Source organism: Dioscorea cayenensis, chromosome 12 (assembly GCF_009730915.1).
Source record: "Dioscorea cayenensis subsp. rotundata cultivar TDr96_F1 chromosome 12, TDr96_F1_v2_PseudoChromosome.rev07_lg8_w22 25.fasta, whole genome shotgun sequence".
Lineage (NCBI taxonomy): Eukaryota > Viridiplantae > Streptophyta > Magnoliopsida > Dioscoreales > Dioscoreaceae > Dioscorea > Dioscorea cayenensis.
Genome location: NC_052482.1, coordinates 414,133 through 426,579, shown reverse-complemented (window position 1 = coordinate 426,579; position 12,447 = coordinate 414,133). Strand labels below are relative to the sequence as shown.

Sequence of the window (12,447 nt, the reverse complement as noted above, 5' to 3'; positions counted from 1 at the left end):
TTTGGAGTTAAATATAAGAGAGAAATGTGAAAATATAAATTAAAGCTAATTTTGGAAAGAGAACTAGTTTTTTATAAAATTTTGTGAAACAACTAAATTTCTTAACTAAATTTCTTAGTACATGAGATTCAGTTAACCACGACAGATAAAAAGGAACGAAAGAAGTATCTTTTCAAAGAGGCATATGCACCAGTCATAAATCAACTTTGAATCCAGCATATGCACTTCCACCCGGTGACATTGAATACCAGAAACAAATCCGAACCCATAACCGGATTATTGAGACTTGAGACACTTGAATGTCTCACACTGTGCTTTTCATAATAGGGCCAATGCAGGTGGCTATTAACCTTCTGGCTACTAATATGTATCTTTATATAGATAGAAGAGATTGAAATCCAAGTGAACTTTAATATAAAACAAGATTAACAAATAACAGAGTTACAACAATAACATTGAAGGAATTATTATACACAAACTGAATTCACTGAAGAAACTAAAAATTACAGACCATCAATCCAATGAGCCATTGATCATGTTCTTATTTTTTTTTCTCTTCTGCAAGACTCTTGTACACTTTATCGATATCGGTCTGCAAAATATATAAATTAAACAAATGCAGTAAGTGAGCATTCAAAATAATTTAAGAAGCAGAGTTGAATTAACAGTGTTCATCACCTGATAATATTTGAGCATTTGTGGCCTTCTCTTCTTCATTGTAGGAGTTACTAGTTCTCTTTCAATGTCGAAAGGTCTAGGATCAACTACAACACCTCTTATGTACTCAAATCCTCTCAACTGTTAATTAATATTACAAATAATTCAAAACTTAGAATCTAAAAAGAGATTGAGATAATGCAGTAATTTGTTTTGCAGATACAAGAACTGTTTGATTGCAGAAATAATTCTGAAAGATCAGGGAGTTAGTTACCTCATTCTTTTGGGCAATTTGCTTCAGTTCACTGAGAATGTATGCTTTTAGCTCATTGAGTAAGCAAAGCTCGGCGAAAGAACCAACATGCCCATTTACTTTGGCCCATCTTTTAGTGTTATCCTCATGAGGTGCGACGACTGCTACTAGCATCGATTTTAGGCTATCCCCGTAAACCCATAACTAATAATAGATGGTACATTATTATTACAGATAGTTGATATATATATGGCATGAATTCGAAGCATGAGAATACGTACGTCTTCAACAATCGGTGCGAAACCATATACTTTCTCTAGATATTCACCGGCAACATACTCCCCTTGAGAAAGTTTAAATATGTTCTTCTTCCTGTCAATGATCTTTAAGACACCTTCGGGGCTCATTTCTCCAATATCTCCTGCAGAAAACAAGAGAATGTAAAAATAACGATGTATTTGATGCATTTATCTTTAAATTTGTCAGTCCTTTACCTGTATGGAACCAGCCATCGATGATCGATTCTTTTGTCAGCTCAGGTTCCTTATAATATCCAGAGAAGAGAGTTTTTCCTCTGATGCAAATTTCGCCTCTTGAAGGAACTTCGAAAGGATTATACCCCATTTCGGGTACTTCTTCCAGGCGTAGCTCAGTATATACCCATGGAATACCGACGGTTCCAACCATGGAAAGATCATCTGGCATTCCAATTGCACTAAGTCCGCATGTTTCTGTCAAGCCTGAAACAAACAATTAGTAAATACTATTAGTTTCCGGTCGTCATTAAAGCAAACAATAGCTCTGACAGAACATGAAGAACAGCGAATATTAACCGAACAAATTCAATTGCATTTCCCGCTTATTTTTCCACAAATGCTCACCATAGCCTTGGCCGAAGTAAGCACAAGTAGTAACTCTCATGAATTCCTCAATCTCGGTGTTCAATGGGGCACCCCCGCTTATCATCAGCCGAACTCGGCCTCCAAGCCTAGCATTGACCTTAAATCAGACAAAATCAAACATGAAAAGACAACTAGTAAGAAGAAAGAAAATTTTCAAGCAAACAGAAATGACTGATCAACTGGAAGCAAAGTAAACCTTCCCAAAGGCTAGAAAATCGGCAAAAGGTGAGGCAGTTTTGTGTGTATAACCTGATTTCATCCAGAATAGTTTGCTGAAAAGTGACAAAGAGTGAGTGTATCGAACCATTGATTATAATTCTCAGAAAGCAAATAGAAGGTGCAGAAACTTACTGTTTGTACAGAAGGTTAAAAATCATTCTTCGCGTTGGTCTTTGTTCTTGCAATGCTTTTAGAATGCCTGAAATCCATATATCAAGATCATCATCACATGGGTGATATTTGGATGTTTATGAGTTCATATAATATGCAAATACCTTCATGAACTCTTTCAAAAACTCGAGGAACACCGACGAAAAATGTTGGTTTTAACTCCATGAGATCTTCCCTTAATGCATTAATGTCCTTAGGAAGTACATGCATCAGAAAAGAAATGTTTACCATAATGAAAATACAAAATCAAGCTTTGAAAATAAAAGGTAAGGCATTGCGCAATACCCCTTGATAATATCCGACAGATGCACCTTTGTGGAAGAAGTATTCCTCAATCATTCGGTCAAGTATATGAGCAAGAGGAAGGAATGAGAGAAAAATATCATCCGCTGTCATCTGTAAATGATCCAAGAATAAGAAAGAACCACTCCACAAACATATACATATATATATATATATATATATAGATTTTAGAGGCACAAGTCTTTACCTTGTCTTCAAACTGTTCCATATATAGATCGACACCTCTTACATAATTTGCATGGCTTTCATGAGTTAGGATAACACCCTTAGGAGTTCCGCTTGTTCCACTTGTATAAATTATTGAGCAAATATCCAGTGGCTGAGGAGGAAGAGGATCGAATGGATTGTCCTTTCCCTGATAAGAGTTCAACATTCGAGTTCTCATATTAAATCATTGAACCAAAGAAGCAGGTTTAGCTTGAAATTAAGCAGGATTCCTTAGTAAATTCATGCATTCTCTCAGCATGCTACAAAGGGTTCAACTTGATTCAATACATAGTGTAAAAGTGAAAACAAAAGCTAAAGATCAGATAAATAAAAATGCCACAATGAATTCACTCTTAAGTATATGAAAAACTTTCATCATTATGTTATCAAGAAAAAGCTAAAGATCAGATAAATAAAAATGCCACAATGAATTCACTCTTAAGTATATGAAAACCTTTCATCATTATATTATCAAGAAAAAAGCTAAATTGTCAGTGAAAAGAAGACTAACCATCTGAAGAAAATCATTCCAGGAGTACGCTTTAATTCCACAGTTGGCAGCATCAGCACTCTCCTCCTTTGTTACCGAAGTAAATGAAATCAATGCTGTAATAAATGAGGACACCAAAATGTTATCGGAAATAGTTCAAACCAGAGACGAGATTAAATGCTCGAGACAATTAGTTCTCACCTTTCAGTTGTTGGACAGAATTGCAACCAGGTGACAAAATCTACACAAAATGGTTTATATTAACATCAAACTGAAACCACACAGAATGAAGAGCACATAGTAAAAAATTTCTAAGCTCTCACATTTTTCACTTTCTTATCTTGAACAAAAACAAAATCGATTTCAGCATGCTGTATAATGTAATCAACAGCTCCCGATCCTGTTATAATAATTAAAAAAAAAAAACATAAATGCCAAACAATTTATCTAGCTTTTCAGAAAAATATTCCCACTTTAACTGAAACAAAACACAGAGATCTTTAAATGGTTTACCTAGTGTGTCATAGAGGGGAACACAGATTAAGCTGTATCCATTGCAAGCCTGCAAACAATCAAGTCCAAAAATTGTCAATTCAAATTAAAACAGAGCCAATCACAGCAAAAAAAAATTCGGTGAACAACCTCCATTGCAACTATCCACTGAGGACAGTTTGTGCCATAAATTCCTATCCGAGAACCCTACAACATATTAAAGACTACAATTAATATTTCCATAAATTATTATCAAGAGTATGGCTACTTTATTTCTTTATCTTACCTTCTTAGCGCCAAGTTGCTTTAAGGCGGAACCAACATTCAATACTTCATTATAGACTTGCCGGTATGTTTTCCAAAGATAAGGACCGGCCTACAACACAATGATGAACATCAAGAACTTAACTAAAATTCAGCTTTCAAAGTATGGTAAAAATTAGATGGTCTTGATAAAGTACCTTTCCATTAGTGAATTCACGCCAACCGAGCAATCGATGTCCATGATACTTCTCTGCTGCAACACTGCATCAAAACCATACTTTGATTTTCTTACAGAAAACAAACATCTTGTCTACAATGTTAAACCCTGAACCCTAAACCCTGAACCGTAAAAACACAAGAATCAAACAAGAGCTATGATTGATGCCTGAAAACATCCCAAGAGGTTTTCATCAATGGATCTGATGGTGGAAATCCATCTTTTGCTAAGATGTTTCGATAAACCGGACCAACTGATGGCTTCCCATTCTCCCCAATTTTTCCACTTTCTGATTGAAAAGTAAAGCTTTTCATCCTTCTTCCCTTTCACCTGAGATTATGCAAAGAAAATCAAATTTCCAAAACCCTAGAATTGTGAAGATTGAGTCAAAACCCAAACTATGACCTTCCACCAAATCAAGTTAAAAAAAAAAAAAATTAGGGTTTTAGACTGATGATTGGGATGGATGGATTCCTATTCAAACATCCACAGAGCATGCCCATAAATTCAAGAACAAAATCCATCAAGAAATACATTTTAATTCAAAAAACACAACCCTAAACTACTCAAGAAACAAACAACCAAATAAAATGGTTTAAAAATCATAATATTGCATCAAAATAAATGAGAAAAGACAACAGAAACAGCAGAATTTCTTACTGGTAACCAAAAAATGAAAATTTTGAGAGCTACAACAAATTTGGCATGAATTTATAGGCAAAAGCAAAAAAGCAAACCTGAAGTATTATTCTGGTGGTTGGAATGATATGAAAATTTGATGTCCAATTTGTGCTGGTATTGAAGTAGCCATTGCAATAAATGAAAACAGTAATTAAAAAATTTTCACCATCACAGAGAAAAAAAGAAAAAGAGAGGCTTTTTTTTTTTTTTTTTGGCGGCAAATTCAGTTAAACAGTTACCTAAACTTTTTTTTTTTAATTATTTTTTATAAAGCCATTCCAACTCAAAAATTTATGTCATTTAAACAAATCTTTATATATTAAAAAACATCACTAAATTTTTTTTTAATAATACTAATATTTAGATATATATTATTTTTTTACGAGGTTAATGTGCATTTTGTCTTATATACTCCTTCCGTTATTTTTTAGTTGTCACATTTACCTAATTCATAACGATTAAAAAAAGTTGGTTAAAGTTAGTTGATTACCTATATTTTATAAAAAATTCAATTAATTTTCAAATCTGGCCCTATTTAAAATTTCAATAGTAGAGTATATGATTTAATATTTAGTTGATTGTGATTTATTGAAAATTGTACAAATATATTAAATTAAACGGTAAATTTAGAAAACATTATTTAATACTGCATAAAATTTTTAATATGAAAAGTAAAAATAAACATAAAAGAGCTCCAAAACTTAACTAAAAAGAAACAGAGAGAGTATATATATATTGAGAAATATGTTATAAGTCTATGGCCGGTGTATTTGGCTCTTTTGTTTTTTTTTTTGAAAATTTAAAATGAAAAAAAATCAATTGAAATTTAAAATTCATGCAATACAGCAATTTAAATCATAAATTAAATTTATGTAATTAAGATTAAAGATTTTGAAAACTTTGAATCTACGAATAGTAGAATCTTTATAAATGGGGTGGTTGGGGATGTCCAAAAAATTTAATTATTTTATAGCTATCAATAAATAAAAAAAAAAAACAAAAACAAAACAAAAACAAAAGATCCTATCACTTTCATATTCTATTTTTCCCCGATCCATAACTATCATCCTTAATTGCACCTTTATTCATATTTATATATTTATTTATTCATTAATTATCAATATGAATATTATATATATATAGAGCATCTATCTTCTAAAAATCTCAATCGTACAGTAACTAAAAAAATCAAAACTAAAACTAATTAATCTAATTAAACTCTAATTAATATTAATTATAATTTCATATTTACTGTGCTCAACTACAGAACTTCTACAATTGGTGTTTTCTCATATATATATATATATATATATATATATATATATATATATAGAATTTTTAGATGCATGCGTGTCCTTAGTTTCTCACATTAATTGTGAGTGATAGACAGCCACGCAACATTAATTCTTGCCATCTCAACCTAGTTATTCGTAAAAACTTAATTTAATTATTGTTAACCTAGTCATATATTAATGTTTGAGATCTAACTAAATTTTTAGGTTTAATGATTTTAAGGAATAAAGTTCAAATTCATTCATTATATAATATATATATATATATATATATATATATATACTCCTTTGTTATTTTAAAGTTGTCATATTTTGGAGCTCTTTTCTGTTCTTTTTTACTTGTCACATTAGAAACTTTGTGCAGCATTTAATAATTTTTTTTTCAAATTTACCATTTTATTTAATGTACTTATATAATTTTCAATAAATCAAAATCAACTAAGCATTAAATTATATTCTTCACTAGTGGGGTTTTAAATAGGGGTAGTTTTAGAAAGTAATAATTTTTTTTTATAAAATATAGATAATCAATAAATTTTAACCAATTTTTCTTAATCGGTGTGAATTAGTTAGATGTGACAACTAAAAAGGAACGGAGGGAGTAGGTGTTTTTTTTAGTTACACTAATTACTAATTATTAAAATATTTGTATTTGATATCTTAATTATATTTTAAAAAATAATATGTATCATTATTAATTAATACCTCATCAACATAATCATAATATAAATGTTGAGTCAAGTGTAATATAATATGGTTCATCGATGTAACTTTTATTTTTTAATCACTCGTATGAATATTAATATAGTAAAATTGCTTTATTGGATCATGTTTTATAATGTATTGTGTAGATATATAGACAAATATATTATTAATTAATTGATGTGACAAGAAATAAAAGCTAATGAGCCAGATCAAATAAATGTCGGCCTATCTTTACAATCAACTAACAATATAATGAAATGAAATTATTAATTATACCGTTAATTGTTACATCCCAAGAGTTAAGAGTCTTTATTTTTATTGAATAGGTATGGTAGTATGGATTTTCTGAGATTGTTTTCTGTAATATCTCATTAACAATTAATTAAACCAGATCTAATTGTTAACTACAATATGGTCCTCCATCTCTAAATTGCAATCTAATTTAATGCAATTTCTTGACAAGCTAGCTAGCTTAACCTTCAACTACATTAGTTTCAGGGAAAGATATTATGATTAATGAACCCCCAAAGAAATTAAACCTAAATTTCATAAAAGATCATTTTATCGTAACTTGCTTGTGTTTGTGTATTATATATATATATATATACGTAATTTTTTTGAAAAAAAAAAGTAAGATAAAAAAAGGGAAAGGGTAACCATGTTCATTGTCCCTATACAACCACTAGTTCGAAGTTCTCAATGGACAAATTTAATGGCATGAAGATGCCTCACATGCAAGCTTGTAACCAAGTTGCATAGGATAAAGAAGCTAACATATATATATATATATATGGTAAACATCATCTGGGACGTTCGTAGAACGTCCGCAGGGAAGCACAGTAACTTTAATTGCGCAACAGTGAGACGAAATTTTGGTTTAGGGATGGGTTTAGTTTAATTTGGGTTTAGTTTTGGTTTAGATTAAAATACTGTGCATCTCACTTTTTACTGTACTTATAAATAGTGCACAGAGAACGGTTGTTATACATACTTAAGTAAACACGTCAATCAACTGCATGAAAACTCAATGTGAATCTCTCACTAACCTTTTTATCTAAGCTTAACTTTCAACCATGTCTTAATCTCCCATTAAGTTCAATATCTTAATCAATTTGATTCTTTCATCTTCAAAGAAATGTGTCTCATTTATAATTTATTGGTCACTGATAAACAACAATAAATAAGGTTGGTGAGAGATTCACAAGAAGCAAGCAGGACCCTAGCTAGTGGTTGAATGCGTTATGCATGAAAGTTGTCTTAATTAATTAACATCACAATTAATGGCCATGCAAGATCAATTAATCTTCTTAAAAGCATGGATAACATATAATATCTCTGGTCCTTTTTACTTGCCCCTCTTTAGTTTTTTTATTTGTCCATAAAATTTATGAAGCCAGCATTAAATATTATTTTTCATACTATTTATATTCAATGTCATAAATTATATTCAATTACATACTCCATCCGTTTTTTTTTATCTGTCATGAATAACCGAATCTCACATACTAAGAAAATTAGTTATTTCATATAATTTAATAAAAAATTAGTTATCTTTTCAAAATTACCCATAGAAGAGAATTGAATAGCGAGTTGGGTAATTTTGGAAAAAAAAAATAATAAATGCTTCTTGATGTTCAAAAATGACAGATAAAAAGGAACGGAGGGAGTATTTTATTAAATTATACTCCCTTTCGTTCTTTTAACTTGTCCACTTAACTAAATTACACAAATTAAGAAGGTTAGTTAAAATTAGTTGGTAATGTAAAATTTATAATAATTACATTAATTTTTCAAAATTACCTCTGTTTAAAATATGCTTTAGAAAAATGTGTAGTTGAATACTCCTTCTGTTCCTTTTTATTTGTCATGTTTTTTAGATCTTTTTTGTTCCTTTTTACTTGTTATATTAGAAATTTTGTGCAGTATTAAATAGTATTTTTTTCAAATTTACCATTTGATTTAATGTACTTATACAATGTTCAATAAATCACAATCAATTAAGCATTAAATCATATACTCCATTTAGTTGAGTCTTAAATAGGGATAATTTTGAAAAGTAATGGAATTTTTTATATTTATAGGTAACTAACTAACTTTTCTTAATCAAAGTGAATTAGGTAAATATGACAAATAAAAAAGAACAGAGAGAGTATTCAATTCAATGTACTTCTACAACTTTCAATAAAATCATACTCCCTCCGTTCCTTTTTATCTATCGTGGTTAACCGAATCTCACATACCAATAAATTTAGTTATTTTATAAATTTTTATAAAAAGTTTGTTATCTTTCCAAAAGTACTCCTAATTTATATTTTCACATTTCTCTCTCATATTTAATTCCAAGAAGAGAATTGAATAGAATGTTAGGGTAATTTTGGAAAAAAAAATAAATACTTTTTTATGTTAGAAAATGACAGATAAAAAAGAACATTGGTTTATGACAGATAAAAAAAACGGAGGGAGTATTAAACTACACACTTTATTAAATCATATTTTAAATAAGAGTATTTTAGAAAGTTAATACTCCCTCCGATTTTTTTTACTTGTCACGTTTTGAAGTTCTTCTTTGTTCCTTTTTACTTGTCACATTAGAAATTTTGTGTCGCATTAAATAATTTTTTTCTTCTAAATTTACCTTTTAATTTAATGTACTTGTACAATTTTCGATAAATTACAATCAATTAAGTATTAAATCATATACTCCACTTAGTGGGGTTTTAGATATGGGTAGTTTTGGAAAGTAGTAATGGAATTTTTCATAAAATATAGGTAATCAACTAATTTCAAGCATTTTTTTTTAATCAGTGTGAATTAGTTAAATCTGACAAGTAAAAATGAACGGATGAAGTTCAATTTTTTTTTTATAAATTTTAGATTACCAACTAACTTTAACTGGTTTTCTTAATCTATGTGAATTTAGTTAAAATGGACAAGTAAAAAAGAAGAGAGTATAATTTTTATAAATATTAGATTACAACCAAATTTTTTAATACATATAATTTAGTTAAAATGGATAAATAAAAAGGGCGTATTAAATACATTTTACAAAACCAAATTAACTGTCATTTTCTTACAATAATTCTCAATCTAGCTCTCTTGTTGTAGTATCATCAAGCGTGTATATATATTTATACACATAATTCTCAAGCAAAAATAAAGTGAAAAATATGTTGGCATATTTTGTCAACATTTTATATCCTAAGTTGGTAGAAGAAAAATGATCATTAATTGGTTGATTTTTGTAGAATATAGTAGCAACATTGTCTTGTTTATTTTTTTCTTGTTTCTTGTTTGAAATGTATGAACATTGCTTGTTAGTTGGGCAAAAGACAAGAACTTTAAAATCCCATAAATAAGTAGTAAATATATGCCAGTGGGTGCAATGCAAATGACACCATTCAATAGGGCCAATATTCAAACTAGTGAAAGAGATTACATTAATAGAGTTTGGTTGACATCTCACCAACTACTCTTTATAACTTTTTCTTTCTCTTTCTTGTGAAAAACTATCAAATTAAAGAACAACAAGTGAAAAGCCCATTCAGTGAACATGACATGATCTTTAACACTAACTCAACTCATCATCCTTTTTGAGTTTTTTCACATAAAAGCATATATGTATATACAACAGACAGAGTTAAAGTCTTTAAATGTTCATTTTTGGTTATATATTATTTTCAAAATTATACAGTGTGATACATGCAATGTGTTTATTTTCACCTAGATATTAACATAAAATACACATTGATATGTCCATAATGAAGATCATGCATGCAGAAAACAAGTGAAGGTCATTAATTAATTAAGGGTTTGGTTGGCAGGCCATGTATATTCAATTCAACAAGAATATTTTAAAGCCATTTATGAATGACTTTGCTATATATATAAACCCTTCAAGTGCTGCAAAGTATGAGATATAGCTAAAAGATACTGATCATAAGAAAAAGATGAGTGGCATGATCACAGAAGAGCTGAAAGCAAAGGCAGAGTACTACTATGGAGATGAGAAGTGCCAAGAAAAGTCCAAGTTTTTGTTACAAGAAGTAGGACTGCCAAGAGGACTGCTTCCATTGAAGGACATAATAGAGTGTGGGTATGTAGAAGAAACAGGGTTTGTTTGGCTGAAACAAAAGAAGAAGATAGAGCATTGCTTTGAAAAGATTGGCAAGTTGGTGTCTTATGCACCAGAGATCACTGCTTTTGTGGAGAAAGGCAAGATCAAGAAGCTCACTGGTGTTAAGACTAAAGAGCTGCTTCTTTGGGTCACTTTGAATGAGATCTCTTTGGATGAACCTCACAATGAGAAGCTTGTTTGTAAGACCTCTGCAGGACTTTTTAGGACCTTTCCTGCTTCTGCATTTGAGCTTCAGGAGGATTTGAACAAGAAAGAACAAGAACAACAACAGCCACCAATTAGTAATTAATTAGTACTAATCTTAAATATTAATCCTGATGCATGCATGAAGAAAATTAAAAATATATATATATATATATATATATATATAATTCACAAGGACATGATGAAGTTCTTGTTGATCATGTTGTTGTTGTATGTGTTTGTGTTACTATGTAATGCTTTTATATTTTGAATTGCATGATCTTATAAAATTATGTTATTTTAATAATTATTAATTTTAATGTCCTTCTTTCCTTTTCCTGTTTGGATTAAGGGGGTAATTATTCTTTTTTGTTTTATACAACAATAAAAAAAAACATGGGCAGTGATAATTAATTTGTATGATAATAAAATACTATTATCTTGCTTTGAGTATGATTTTAGTTAAGTTGATAATAAAATTAAGATAATTTTGAGAAAATATGGAAAGCCATGTTTTTAAGCAAAGAATTATTTCCAACTGTTAGCTTAGAAAAAGAGAGGATTTGGTTGATCTTCTTGAGAACAAGAAATGTCCTTAACAATTATTTTCTTGAATTGACAATTTATTTAGGAACAACCAAACTTTTCTTATTAAAGACTAAAGTTGTGTTTTATGTATTAAATAAATTAATTAATCATTGAATAGCTCTTCATATACTATGTATATAATTTTATTTTTAATCATCTTACATATATAAAGATAAACAGTCAAAAAAATATATCACTAGATCTATTCTTCTATTATTAATCATTCACAATGTAAAAAAAATTATTTAGAATTTTTAGAATATGTTAGAAGATTAATTAAAACACTCTAAAATAACAAGATTATTCTCGATATGTGTCACATTCTTGGTCAATATATGCATGACAACTCTATAAAAAAAATTAAGCATCAACACAAAAGAGCACTAGTGATCTCCCTTTTGAAGGGTGGCCATGATGCTTTTCTTTTTTCTTGTCCTATTTACAAGCAATTGATTCTCTCTTTCACTTTATAAATCATGTTTTTTTTTTCTTTTTTAAAAAAACCACTAATCACACATACTTAGATGTTAATTATGTTAATTAACCCAAAAATCAACAGCAAGAAATTCCTATAAAAACAAACAAACAATGCACGGGAAAGAGTACTGTACTTACAAATATTTCAGCAAGCATATATATATATATATATATGTCCCTACAAAAATTCTCTAAAAAAAAATAGAAATAA

At 29.4% G+C, this 12,447-nt stretch overlaps 2 protein-coding genes across 3 annotated transcripts; one reads left to right on the top strand and one right to left on the bottom strand.

Moving 5' to 3' along the window:
- Positions 1 to 389: 389 nt before the first annotated feature.
- Positions 390 to 4,885, bottom strand: LOC120274004 (long chain acyl-CoA synthetase 1-like). 2 transcript variants are annotated; one of them, XM_039280748.1, is made up of 20 exons: positions 4,836 to 4,885; positions 4,344 to 4,505; positions 4,156 to 4,219; positions 3,981 to 4,070; positions 3,845 to 3,901; positions 3,716 to 3,764; positions 3,526 to 3,602; positions 3,404 to 3,443; positions 3,224 to 3,318; positions 2,693 to 2,860; positions 2,488 to 2,598; positions 2,307 to 2,394; positions 2,164 to 2,230; positions 2,009 to 2,084; positions 1,792 to 1,909; positions 1,405 to 1,650; positions 1,192 to 1,331; positions 932 to 1,114; positions 679 to 798; positions 390 to 592 (listed from the first exon to the last, which is right to left on the bottom strand). In XM_039280748.1, the coding sequence occupies exons 2-20, from the start codon at positions 4,487 to 4,489 to the stop codon at positions 542 to 544; spliced, it is 1,986 nt and encodes a 661-aa protein (XP_039136682.1). In that variant the 5' UTR covers positions 4,490 to 4,505; positions 4,836 to 4,885; the 3' UTR covers positions 390 to 541. The 2 variants fall into 2 exon arrangements, with proteins under 2 accessions (XP_039136682.1, XP_039136681.1); XM_039280747.1 differs by lacking the exon at positions 4,836 to 4,885 and having other exon boundaries at positions 4,344 to 4,808.
- A 5,877-nt stretch (positions 4,886 to 10,762) lies between these two features.
- Positions 10,763 to 11,325, top strand: LOC120273942. Its single transcript, XM_039280693.1, has one exon. It carries the CDS (start codon positions 10,801 to 10,803, stop codon positions 11,275 to 11,277), a length of 477 nt encoding a protein of 158 aa, XP_039136627.1. The 5' UTR covers positions 10,763 to 10,800; the 3' UTR covers positions 11,278 to 11,325.
- The last annotated feature ends 1,122 nt before the right edge of the window (positions 11,326 to 12,447 follow it).

What these genes read in the sequence shown, in the direction of transcription:
- LOC120273942 (XM_039280693.1), top strand. Translation starts at nt 10,801, where the DNA reads ATGAGTGGCATGATCACAGAAGAGCTGAAAGCAAAGGCAGAGTACTAC.
- LOC120274004 (XM_039280748.1), bottom strand. Translation starts at nt 4,489, where the DNA reads ATGAAAAGCTTTACTTTTCAATCAGAAAGTGGAAAAATTGGGGAGAAT. An exon ending in TTTAACCTTCTGTACAAACA is followed by an intron (nt 2,085 to 2,163) that starts GTAAGTTTCTGC and finishes GTCACTTTTCAG; the next exon opens with CAAACTATTCTGGATGAAAT. An exon ending in ATTTTCTAGCCTTTGGGAAG is followed by an intron (nt 1,910 to 2,008) that starts GTTTACTTTGCT and finishes GTCTGATTTAAG; the next exon opens with GTCAATGCTAGGCTTGGAGG.